General features: G+C 43.8%; 1 protein-coding gene across 3 annotated transcripts in view; it reads right to left on the bottom strand.

Annotated features, from left to right (window-relative positions):
- Positions 1-13,937, bottom strand: part of LOC124717139 — a 149,280-nt gene that overhangs the window by 70,020 nt on the left and 65,323 nt on the right. For all 3 annotated transcript variants that reach the window (XM_047243885.1, XM_047243886.1, XM_047243887.1), the window contains exon 5: positions 8,922-9,704. In XM_047243885.1, coding sequence (XP_047099841.1) covers positions 8,922-9,704 — 783 coding nt within the window. The remainder of the gene's footprint in view (positions 1-8,921; positions 9,705-13,937) is intronic.

The following is a 13,937-nucleotide window of genomic DNA, read 5'->3' as shown; positions in this document are numbered from 1 at the left end:
CAGCTGAAGCGTCTGTTGTGCCCTGCCTAATGCTCTTCACTCCGTCACATCCACTGGTTCTGGCTACAGGTGCTGCTCCCTATGACACTGGTGCAGTGAAGTACTGTATGGAACAGCCAATTACCTATGCATCAAAGATGCTGACATTTGATCAAAAAAGCTACTTGCAGATTAGAAAGAGGCTTTGTTGATCATCTTTACCATTAAGAAGTTCCACGTTTACCGTTTTGGGATAAAATTTACCCTCACTATGGACCACAAGCTGTTAGTGGCTCTCTTTGGGCCCTGCCCTCTGCTTCCAGAGTAGACTACCCAATGCCTCCAGTGTTGGGCACTCTTCCTCAGTTCCTACATTTATACACTTAAATACAAGCTCACGGCATGACATGCAAATGCAGATGCCCATTCTTGTGTGCCTCCAGAGCCCGATCTGGCATTTGACTGACAGGATGTCTCCTGTTTCCACATTGGTGAGGAATGACAGCACACCTCAGATGGGTTTCCTATTATGGCTACTCACATCATTGCAGTATGCCATGCACCCTGTGCTCAGTTGGGTGGGCCAATTCTTTTTCAGAATCTATCAATCCTGAGCTTTGGGCCTGGGCTTGCCTCTCCCACAATTTGTTGTCCATCTCCAACTTCTCCTGCTTGATGCAGAGGTGGATACTTACTGTGTCATCATCCCACCTACCCTGCACCATCATTTTCTGCACCTCCTTCACTGTGGGCATCGGGGTATGTTGCAGGTGAAGGCCCTCGCATGGCACCACACTTACTGTCTGGGATTGAACAAAGATGTGGAGACCATGGTGTGTAGCTGTTTTCCTCGTGCCTGACACGAGACAGCTCTGCCCCAGTCTTATACTCCCTAGCCCATCCCTGTCACTGCTGGGACTGCATTCGTCTGAACTATACTGGCCCCTTTTTGGGATCTATGTGGCTCATTGTCAGAGATGCTTATTCTAACTATCTATATGTGGTCAGCACGGTATTCACCACCACCGATTCTCATCCAGACTCTCACCATCGAGTGGTTTTCTTGCAGAACCTGCACCATTGTGTTAGATAATGGGGCCTAATTCACAGTGGCAGCTTTCGAACAGTTCTGCATTTGCACCTGTTTATTTCACTGTTTCGTCCCCCCTCCAAAGGCAAAGTGGAGCACATGATGCTTAAGTTTAAATCATAAATGTTGAAACTGGTGGGTACTTCCACTAGCATGGTTGCCCTCACACTGTTTCTGAGCCCCTACCAGTCCACCCCTTTCTGTGACTGTTGCCTGGTAGAACACCTCTGTGGCCAGCAGCCACATATTCTCCTCTACCTCCTGGGCCCACAGCCAACAGATCACTGGACCAGGCCTACCGGTGCTTTCTGCATGGCACAGCTGTGTGGGTACACTCATATGGGGCAAAAACCCCACAGGTGCTAGCAACGGTGGTTGCCACTCCCATATGGCACCTTATGGAGGTGGATACTCTGAGGGCTTTGGAGTATCAGCACACCAACCAGCTCTATTTTTGCCTACCAACGGTCCCACTGCCATCACTGCCACCTCATTCGGTCCTGGAAGGTGCACCTTTGCCACTCTCATGCCGACTGAGGTACAATTTACACTCTCGGGCTTCAGCAGTGGTTTTCCAAGGATGCAGACATTGAAGTGGAGGTCTCATGGTGACCACCGCTCTCTCGGCAGTCACTGTCCACACTGTCCGTGCCTGTGCCACTGGGTACTCTAGAGTTTTCCTGCCTCCTGGCGGGCTTCTATGCCGGGCCTCAAGCATTGCCAGTTGTTTGCCTTCCAAAGCATCATCCAGGCCACTTCTGATATCATATGCCCATTTTGGGGACAGGGGGGAGGGGGGGGGGGGGGAGTGGGGGGGGGGGGGAGGATCCGGTAGAGCATTTGAAGACTTGCTGGATGGTATGGACAATGACAACAGCCACTAGGTGGCACTGCTGCAATGGTGGGTGCTGCAATCACCAATGTAAGCACTGCCATAAGACACACCTCTCCAGTCAGCCTATAAGGGCTCGCTGCTGCCCTATAAAGCGAGCAGGTGGCCACTCCGCCCATCAGTTGTGATTTCTCTACATTACCATACAGATCTCACTACACATCATTGTCTCAGTTACGAATTTGCTACATCTGAGTATTTGACATTGATTTACCCTTTGGACTTGTTATTGTGCTGTGCATCTCCATTGCCCATCATTCTCTCATGTTGGCCACCTGTTGTTCTCTAGCTACTCACTGCCAAAACTCTCAGCCACTTGGCCAGCCACCACTGGTTCTGAAGTTATTCCTGGACTTTTCTGATGCCAGTCACAGTAGTCAACACAAACAAGTACTACTCATCACTTGTTTCATGCTGTGCCCACTGTCTGGCTGTTTCTTGATAGAAACCTTTTCTTTAGTTTGAATTTTGTGTGTCCATTCGATAGAGCCGTGTCACATTTTTCAAGTGTGATATTTGGTTTAATGACATATCTCATCACGAACAGTAAAACATGCAGAATAACCAGGGCTCCAGCAATGACTAAGCAGAGCTGTTACATGGCAGTGGCAGATAGACAACACAACACAATCTGGCAAAGGAAAAATGAAGGTCACAGAAGGAAACATGATTGACAAATGTTGACCAATATGATAAGAGCTGGAGGACACTGCAAATGTGGGGTCGATCAGAAACTCCAGAAACAACTTCACAGAACGGGATAACAATATTGCAAACTGTATCCAGGTGAAGAATGGGCTGCAGAAAGTCACATTTGCACAGTAAAAAATGCCATTTAAAGATAAATTGTTGATGGTGTACAGCAAACAGCCACGAATGCATTCAGAAAGCACTGTTACCAGTTTTGAATTTTTTGCAATTCATTATCAGACTTTTTTTTCACCAAAACAAATGATACATTGGTTTCCTATGTATTACTCTAGGATAAACAATAACTTGCAATTACAAATGTGTGACCAAAATGGTTGCACTACAGATTTGTGTTGGAATGCAACTTATGTGGAATGTGTTGTAACGGCGACCGGAACGGTCATGGGGTAGCAGTGACGGAAACGCAGCGGGACCCGCAGACTGGCCCATGAACAACAACACAACAGGAGAGGACGGACACGACCAACGGAGGACCTTACAACATGATAAGAACACACAACAGAGTAACGAACCAAACAAGACAACCATGTCCACTGGAATAGAAACACGAAGTCAATACGCTGCCTGAGACAATATGTCCTGAGACGCAAAGTGATGTTAGACTGCTGGCTGAGCGCGAGGCAGGTGTTTAAGTAGGCTATCGGTGGTGCCGCTATTGGCTGCTGCAACCATGTGTTCCACTGTGGCACCCTCACATTAAAAGCAGGCCAGGAGGCACGCGCCGCCACAGCTTACAGCATGATGGTGCAGAGACCTCTATGGGTCTTCGATGTCCATGACGTCTGGTGGGGATTCAAATTCCGCAGCGCACGGTACCAGAGAATGTTCATCTGGTGCAATTGTTTCTGCAATTTTATTTCAGTGAAAGACTCTCAAAGTGTTTGTAGCACTGTACATTGTACATTGCCACTGATGGCAGCTACAGCAAAGGCCATGTTGAAGGGTTTCTGTGGATAAGGAACAGTTGGCACTTTCTGGTTTCAGGTGGTTGGGCTATACAATCAGACCAAATGGAGAAAGCTGCTGTCTTCTGAACTGTGGAGCCTGCCCAAGACAGCTGCCACACTTTATACTAAAGAGGATCTTAAAATTGAGAAATGAACAATGGTTGCACATTAAGGAGGAGCCTATCTGGACTTTTGCCTCAATATTGTAGATGACACAGATGGAGTCGCATCAGTGTGAATCCAGATATGTAAGGTGTACTAGCTATAATGCCAGCCAGACTTGTGACATATAGGGTAAACTGCTTCGTGTACTGGCTGTCGAGGGCCACATGTGAAAAGATGGCTATGTTTCAAGTTCTTTTGAGGCCTCAAATCAGCCAAGACAAGGACGAAGGACAAGTGGATGTTGCAAAAACACACATTTAGAAGAAACACGGAGGGGTCAGAACTGTTAAACTGGAAGAACAAGACAGCAGTGAGCAGGCACAGAACTGGGCAGTATGCGAGTAATTGAGAGAGTCCACAAATGACAGAAGTGGGGGAAGATGCTAGAGAGTTGAGCAGCTCACCGACGAAGTGACGGTGTGACACTGGCATGGATACACTCACCCTGTGAGGGAGTTACTGAACTCGGCTGTGGACATGATGAGGGAAGAAGCGACTGAGCAATGCTGCAGTAACTGTTAACATGCAAACGTGATGACGCCTTCACAATTGAAGACAGAGAAGAAAGGACGTACAGTCATAAGCTGGAAGGCTATATTGCACTATTGGCCAACGTGTGCACAAAAGGGCAAGTCTCACCATACATTATTCCTGATCTTGTCTGCTTCTCTGTTGCACAATTCCAGCAGCACAAAATGAAAGAACACCAAAAAAATGTTGTCACTGTTCCAGGGTCTGCTAGACAATCTCGACACTGCACTGCAGAAACCTGTGTTAAAAATTACTCTACTTATTTAGATCACTTGTGGAGCTCGATCAGAGATAACAGCACCACAAACCACTGTTCTGCCATCAGACCATTGTATAAAATGAACAAACAATAATGCGTGTTGAATTTGATCTGGACTTAAAGCAGCACAGACCACCGAAATTTTCTTGTAGATCATTTCTTTTAATTTTCCCTGCAGATAAAAATCTAGAGATATTAAGTCTGGTGAGCTTGCTGACCATTTTGGATTTCATGAATGATTGATCCAATGATCTCCAGACATTTGCTTATGAAGGAATGTAACTATCGGTGCAGAATGAATGCAATAACCATCATGTTGGAACCATAAGGGCTGCCATGTGCTCTGTGGGGTGTCTTCCAATAAGTGTGGCAGTATATTGTTAGGAAGACACTAGTGCCTATTTATAGTTCTATCAATAAAACAAAGACCAATGATGCAATATTCAAAAAGCCTCCACCACTCATTGACAGAACAAGGTTGATGTATATTCACTTCTCCTGGCCAATGTAGGTATCAACTGACCAAAGACAGATTTGGCCACGGTTTTCAAAAAATGCTTCATCCATAAACAAAATCTTCCATAGAAACTCTGCACCAATTTGCTGTTTTTGTAGATACTGTGAGTGCTTTGGAAAGACATTGCCATGAATTTGTTGCTGAAGCAGAATGTGAAAAGTATGAAATGCATACGAATGTTGTAGACATGAAAAGCACATTTGGCTTATACCACTCAGACATTCAAGCTGCCTCTGTGGATTGCGAGTTACTGTAGCCGAAATATTAGTTTCATTTTTCTCATCAGCTGATGTTCTTTTTTGTTGGTGTATTTCATCCTCCAAACTTCCAATTTTTTGAATATTTTTAATAGTATCTGCAAATAAAGAATGCGAGGTCTTGGCAAGATCAGGATATCTTTCAGCTTACAACCTCACCACTGCTCTAACAGTCTGTCAACATTTGCCATAAACAAAAAGCATATGCACTTTCTTTACTGATGTACACATTATGAATGTCTGAATAGCTTTAAGAACATGTTGTCTGATAGCTACAATCTAAAGCACAAACTGAAGTGTTCAGGTCAACTCATGAGCTGCATCTGAGTTATGTGTTTGCTTAGAGGTGCAGTAGGGCAGACATTTCAGGGATTTATTCTGCTGCTGATGAAACAATGGTTGCATTGCTGTTATCCTGTTAGTATTTGATGAAACCCCACAATTTAATGTCACTGAAGTCCTCACCGAAGGCTCTTATCAAGTCCACTGAGAAAGTATACGGTTTAAAAAAAAGTCAGTGTCATAATTATTCATCTACATCAACAGCCATACACTGAACGGCATGGCTGAGGGTATCTCATATTGTACCAGTTGTTATGGCTTTTTCCTGTTCCATTCACTTATGGTGTGCAGGAAGAATGATTGTTTAAATGTCTGTGCATGCTGTAACTAGTCTAGTCTTGCCCTCGCAATCCCTACAGCAGTGAAATGTAGCGGCTTGTTGTATATTCCTAGATCCACTATCTAAAGCTGGCTCTTGAAACTTCACAAGTAGCATTTCCTAAGATAGCATCTATCTTCAAGCATCTGCCTGTTTAGTTTCTTTAGCATCTCTGAGACACTTTCCCATGGGTCAAACAAACCTGTGACCATTCACACTGCCCTTCTCTGTATATGTTAAATATCCCCTGTCATTCCTATCTCGTTTGGGTTTCAAACATTTGTGCAATATTTTGGGATGGGTCACACAAGTGTTTTGTAACCAATTCCCACTGTAGATTGATTGCATTTCCCTAGTATTCTGCCAGTAAGCTGAAGTCTACCACCTGCTTCACCTATGACTGTGCCAATGTGATCATTCCAAGTCCCTACGAAGTGTTACACCCAAGTATTTTTATAAGTTGACAGGTTGCAACTGCGATTTATTCATTCTGTAGTCATACAAGGGCCATTTCAAAATTCCTGCACATTGTGCATGTGCAACCATTACAGTGAAGTGAACAAGTTGAAATTTATGTTGCTGTGAGTGAGACTTTGGGTGTTATGGTCTTATGTGTGTTTGCTGGTTCATGTGACTGTGTCATGAGGAATTCAGTTTTAAAATGGAAGCTGAAACCGAGCCAGTTTGGATTACACATAGTGACCATATTCCTACATCAAAACTGAATCCTACACGGAAAAAATCCAATGGAGATTTATAACACTTTGAGAGAGGTGTGTAGGATCTACTGTAGTGTAGTGGATTGCAGCACCGTTTCATGGTGCTCTACTCATTTCTGTGAAAGTCCAGTAAGCACTGAGGACAAAATTACAAAAGACTACACATCTCACATTATTGTTAATGACTTGAGAGAGGATTAACAAAAAAACATCTGAGGAAGTTGCATATGAGGCCAGAATGTCTGTCACTTCAATTTACTGAACAATACGCAAGAAGTTAAAGATGAGAAGAGTTGCTACCATATGGGTTCTGCATAATCTGAATGGAGGGCAGAAAGCAGATCACAGAAGAATCACAGAATTCATTCATTGTTATCAAACAGAAGGAGAATAGTTTCTGAAAAGGATTGTTGCACTTGATGAAACCTGGAAATGAGATTTTGAGCCAGAACTGAAGTTTCAGTTATCACAAAGGAAAAGTTCTAATTCTACAAACCTGAAAAAATTCTGATGCCAACAGTAACAGGTGCATGCTACAAACTGATTCTGCAAAATGTTATGCATCAAAAAATTCATTGAAGAAGGCCTGACATGTTTGAAGCTCGTGTCCTCATTTTGCACAATAATGCGTGACTGCATACTGCCCTACCAGTCAGAGAAACATTTGACAAATATGGGTGGGAAATATTTCTCCACCCACTATAACTATACAGTCTTGATATGAGCTCATCAGACTTAAATTTGTTTCCCAAATTGAAGGAACAGCACTGTGGAAAATGTTTTCAAACAGTTGATGAAGCTTCCAATGAGGTAACCTGAGTAACTCAACAATGAAGCCAAATACAAAATACAGAAGTTGCCAAAAAATTGGGAAGCTGTCATAAGCAAGAATGGACATTATGTTGAAGGTTTGTAAAGGTATTTTGTAAAATAAGTTATTTTCTTCAATTTTATCTTACAGTGTGCAGAACTTTTGAAATGAATCTTCTAGAATATATTTTTCCCTTTTGTGCAGTGTACAACTTTACAGCACTGTATATTTAAATCAAGTTGCCAATCTCTGCACCACTTTAAAAGCTTATCAAAATTTGACTGAATATTAGTGCAGCTATTTTCAGGTAATATTTCATTATAGAAAACTGCATCATCTGCAAAAAGTCTAAGGTTGCTGTTAATACTGTCTGCAACATCATTAATATAGAAGGTGAACAGCAAGGGTCCCAACACACTTTCCTGGGGTACATCTGAGGTTACTTCTACATCCATCCATGACTATCCATCCACTGTAACATGCTGTGTCGTCCCTTCCACGCTATCCTCAATCTTGTCACAAATTTCACTGACACCCCATATAATCATGTACTTTATAATAAGCATAGCTAAAATGCTTCTCAGAAGTCATGATTGACTACTTGTGTGTTGCATAGTTGCATCTATCTGACTGCCTCAATATATGCATTCAGGATGTTATGGGGAAGTTAGGTTTCACATGACTTGTTTTGGGTATCCGCACTGATTGCCATGGAGGTCATCCTGTTTAAGATGCATAATTATGTTTCAGCTCAGACTATGTTCTAGCATTCGACAAATAATGGTTGTCAAGAACATTGGAGAACAGTTTTGTGGATCAATTGTGTTACCTTTCTTGTACACCTGTGTGACCTGTGATTTCTTCCAACTAGTGGGTATAATTCCTTATTTGAGGGAACTATGGAACATTATAGTTAGAAGAGGGGCTGACTCAGGTTGAAAATCGGTATAAAATCTGACAGGGATTTTGCCTGGTCCTGGAGCTGTGTTCAGTTTTGCTAATTTAAACTGTTTCTCAACACCAATATCCAGGTCACTCGTGTATGAACTAATACAAGAATTAAATTGGGACAATGCTCCTGGGTATTGTTTTATAAAGGAACATTTTGAAACTGAATTTAACATATTTGCTTTTGCACTGCTAACCCCCCCCCCCCTCCCCCCCCCTTCCCCAATTTCAGTTCCTGTCTCATCCTTGAGTGTCTAGATTTGAGAGCTATAAAATTTAAAAAATCACAGCATTCAGACACCAGAAGACTCCTGAAGCAGATTACAACAAAGGGTTTGAAATATGAACCATCAAGTTGTTGAGGAAAGTGACACAGTTTAATCACCGGAAAGATTTCACTTTCAGTGCAGATTTATACAATGACCGTGACTTACCCAGCTGGCAGTAGTGGCCACGGAAGCCTGCCAGGCAGGTACATGCTCCTGCTGCAGTATTGCACGTTCCTCCATTCCTGCACATTGGGATGCAGCTCCGGCGCTTGTTGTGCTTCGAGTAAATTCCGAATACTGTGTTACCAGTAGATGCCGATGTTTGAGTGCTTTGATGTAATTCGTCCTGTGGCTGATGACTCGGTTTTGGTGATCCGACTCCAGATACTTTTGTTGTAGGTAGGTCAGTGGCTTGAAGAGGAAGTTCAGTAGTCACTTGAGACTCAGATAGGACTCTGTTTATGTGAAACATATCTGCTGCCTCAGTTTCTTGTTCTGTTTTCATTGCCACTACTACTGTTGGTCCCAATACATCTGTGAAATGTGGCTTACCTACATTACCATTATATCTGGTACCCAAGTCACCAGTCCTTATATTCTTGGAACTTGCTGACAGGCCTCTTTCTGCAGAAACCCCATTTGCACCATACAAGTGACGGTGTTCTCTGTCCTGTGCCTCACCATCCTGAACTTGTCCCTCATCTCGCACAGGACTAGACCTGCCAGTGTTGAAAGCAGGAGGTACTGACTCGAAGCCAGTGTCTCTGTACTCATCGTGTGCCCCATCTTTAGGGTTTGGTCTTCTTGTAGTTGTCTGATGGGCTATCTCTGTCTTGAGTGGCTTTTTGTTCAGTTTCATCCGGGATGTGGAGCTCCTGAGTGTGGCCACATTGTGCAGTGTTTCCAAGTGGAGCTTCCTCTTCTCCAGTGCTGAATGGGCACTACCACCTGCAACATTACAGAGCTATCACAACACACTAAAAAATATTCTTAAAGATAAATGTGACTTACGCTCAGTCAGATAAATGTTTATCAACTGCAGAAATTTGAAGTAGGTCAACAGCAGCATAGAAGAGTCAAAAAGATGAATTTGTAACTTTTGGTTCTGCAGCTTGCTTTACAAATAGCTCAGAGTAGAGAAGAGGGATGAGGAGGTTTAGACATGTGAGAAGTATAGTACAGAGAATTGTCAGAACCACTTATAAACAGAGGCAGAAATGGTAACGGTATATTTCATACAGGACTGAATACAATGCATACAAGTGAAGAAAAATATTTTAGAAATGTACTTGAAATATTATCAAATTTTTGAGAATTTTTGCTTTAGAAGGGTTTAAGTACATTCTTAATTTCATTGGCAGAGGATGGGGTAAATGATTTGGCTGTATGTCTGTTATGTTGACATTGCTTCTTGCATGTATTCTATTGCCTTACTCCAAGAACTGTCCATGCCAATCTTCTGAGCTAGTTTCAGAAAGTGATTAATCTATTGGTTACCTGACTATTATTGTTTATATTTGGTTGTTTTCTTTAGTAAAAAGTTTTCATATTCCTCAAGTGATCTTCCACTTTTTCTTTTAACTATTGCCCATTAAAATTTAATTTTATTAACTAAACAAACACTGTTTTCGGCCTTGTTTCACAATTTTATTATTAGCATTATTTCACAACCTAGGTTTCAGGTTATAAGCCAATTTTCAAGTACATTACTGATTTCCAAAGACGATAATACACAGATAAACATAATGACCAGGCAAAGATAATCATCTCAACTTCTTAAGTTGTTAAATGTGCAATTATGTCAATGACCATTTTTTAACAAATTACACATTCAACTATTACACAACAATGCCCAGACTAAAGTTATGCATCAGCCTGGAACTCTCTAACTATGATGGACTGGAGCCCAAAGTTTTGCTTCTATCATTGGGTTGTGATCTCATCTAAAAGAGGTGAATAACTGAACTGGATTCGCTCATTTAATAATAGGTGTGTGGATATGCCCATCTGTCTTTTAATTTCCAAGATTTCTTATTGGTTGAGGTTGGCCCCCTTTTGCTCTGTGTGTAGGACTTGTACATGTATTGTGCATTTGTGGTTACTGTTCAGGCAATGTTCTGCAAATGCTGACTCAGGCTTCTTCAATCTCCAGCTTCTGAGGTGTTCTTTAAGCCTGGTACAGATTTACCTCCCCATCTGTCCAATGTAGCAAGACTGACACTCACAGCATGTGATTTTATAAACCCCACTTTTTGTGATATCTGGTTGTTTGTCTTTTGCATTGAACAAGAACGTACCTATTGTCTGTGGGACATAGAAAAACACAGAGAAATCCTTTGGCTCCAATATGTTACTTATGCTATTTGATGTTTTCCCTATGAAAGGTAATTTGCACTATTTCTTTTCCAGTTTGTTTTTCTTTTTCATTGGGGACAGCAGGGACCTAGCTTGCTTCTTCATCTTTTTACCTATAATTTTATTAACAGTGGGAAACAAGAAGGTGCTTAAAACATCAATGTAGTCCTGTGCTGTGATAGTGCCAGGAAAAATAACAAGAGGTGAAAGCCCCGTCCATGAAAAACCCAACCACACCATAATACTACCACCTCTGAATTTTACTGTTGGGACTACAGACGCTGGCAGATGACATTTATCGGACATTCGCTATACCCACACCCTGCCATCGGATCACCACATTGTGTACCGTGATCCGTCACTCCACACAACATTTTTCCACTGTTCAATTGTCCAATGTTTACGCTCTTTACACTAAGTGAGGCATCGTTTGCCATTTACCGGTGTGATGTATGGCTTATGAGCAGCTGCTCGACCACAAAATCCAAGTTTTCTCACCTCCCGCCTAACTGTCATAGTACTTACAGTGGATCCTTATGCAGTTTGGAAATCCTGTGTGGTGGTGCAGATAGATGTCTGTCTATTACACATTACAATCCTCTTCAACTGTCTCTACCGGTCAACAGACGAGGTCGACCTGAGCAGTTTTGTGCTGCACGTGTCCCTTCACATTTCCACTTCACTATCACATCGGAACCAGTGGACCTAAGGAAGTTTAGGAGTGTGGAAATTTTGGGTACAGACATATTACACAAGTGACACCCAATCACCTAACCACAGTCAAAGTCTGCTCTCTCACGTCTAATGACTACTGAGGTTACTGGTATGGAGTACCTGGCAGTCTGTGGCAGCACAATGAACCTAATGTGAAAAACAAGTGTTTTTGGAGGGTGTTTGGATACTTTTGATAGTGTTTGCATCATTGGTTGGTATGTAATTGATAAGAGCTGCAATTCTCTATGAGAATCAGAACAGCCATCAGATTGCGTACTGTTTTTCTGTTGAGGGTTGTTACAGAGCATGGGAGGGTAAATAAGAGGTGTGAAAAATTTCAGATGTTGAACAGTCACTGTGAAGGACATTTTGAGAAGCTGCATACTTCTGTGAGGCAGTATTATCAGCTGCTGACAGGCAGCACTGTGGGTCTCCATTCGGCACGCTGGTCGAATCGTGCAATAATCAGATCTGTCGGGTGTTCAGATGTGATGGTGACTTGATGTTGGAATGTGAAACACAAGGGCAAATGTACTTGTTCTCACGATTCTTGTTGACTATTCTGACCACCACAGGGGAGGACCACTGCACTGTGCACTGAGCACATCTAATCCGATCACATCTGTGCCAGTCATCTGAAAATGAGTAATGGATTCCCTGCAAGTTTCTCTGTCATCCCACACCACTGGTTAGAGACTAGAAGCTGCTGGACTAAGGAATTTCACATGTAAGCTGCCATTAACACCACGACACAAATGTCTGCATTTGGAGTGGTGCAGTGAATGGGACCATGGACTGTTGACGAATGGCACTGCACTGTCACGTGATAAGTCACAGTTCTGCGCAACTCTGGAGGACCACCTTCATAGAGTACAGTGGTGATCTGGAGAGAGGTGCTGTTGTTTCCAAAGTTCTGGGGAGGCATAGTGTTGTTACTCTTGGCATCACAGTTTGAGGAGCCACGGGATACGACATCTGTTTATGGATGGTAATCATTGATTGCACGGTGGTACATCCTGCATCCTCACATGTTACCTCTCCTCTGACAGCATCATGGTGCAAGTTTTCAACAGGATAATGCTCACTCACCTGACACTGGGACCAGATCGGATGTCAATTCCATCTCAGTGCCAGATCCGGGATTTCAAGGACTGGTTGCAGCAATTTTGGGCCAGCTTGCCTCAGGAGAACACACAGTGCCTTATATATAATTCCTGGAAATGGAAAAAAGAACACATTGACACCGGTGTGTCAGATCCACTATACTTGCTCCGGACACTGCGAGAGGGCTGTACAAGCAATGATCACACGCACGGCACTGCGGACACACCAGGAACCGCGGTGTTGGCCGTCGAATGGCGCTAGCTGCGCAGCATTTGTGCACCGCCGACGTCAGTGGCAGCCAGTTTGCCGTGGCATACGGAGCTCCATCGCAGTCTTTAACACTGGTAGCATGCCGCGACAGCGTGGACGTGAACCGTATGTGCAGTTGACGGACTTTGAGCGAGGGCATATAGTGGGCATGCGGCAGGCCGGGTGGACGTACCGCCGAATTGCTCAACACGTGGGGCGTGAGGTCTCCACAGTACATCGATGTTGTCGCCAGTGGTCGGCGGAAGGTGCACGTGCCCGTCGACCTGGGACCGGACCGCAGCGACGTACGGATGCACGCCAAGACCGTAGGATCCTACGCAGTGCCGTAGGGGACCGCACCACCACTTCCCAGCAAATTAGGGACACTGTTGCTCCTGGGGTATCGGCGAGGACCATTCGCAACCATCTCCATGAAGCTGGGCTACGGTCCCGCACACCGTTAGGCCGTCTTCCGCTCACGCCCCAACATCGTGCAGCCCGCCTCCAGTGGTGTCGCGACAGGCGTGAATGGAGGGACGAATGGAGACGTGTTGTCTTCAGCGATGAGAGTCGCTTCTGCCTTGGTGCCAATGATGGTCGTATGCGTGTTTGGCGCCGTGCAGGTGAGCGCCACAATCAGGACTGCATACGACCGAGGCACACAGGGCCAACACCCGGCATCATGGTGTGGGGAGCGATCTCCTACACTGGCCGTACACCACTGGTGATCGTCGAGGGGACACTGAATAGTGCACGGTA

Source organism: Schistocerca piceifrons, chromosome 9, assembly GCF_021461385.2.
Source record: "Schistocerca piceifrons isolate TAMUIC-IGC-003096 chromosome 9, iqSchPice1.1, whole genome shotgun sequence".
Lineage (NCBI taxonomy): Eukaryota > Metazoa > Arthropoda > Insecta > Orthoptera > Acrididae > Schistocerca > Schistocerca piceifrons.
Note: the sequence above shows the minus strand (reverse complement) of the source record. Positions and strands in the feature narration are given on the sequence as shown.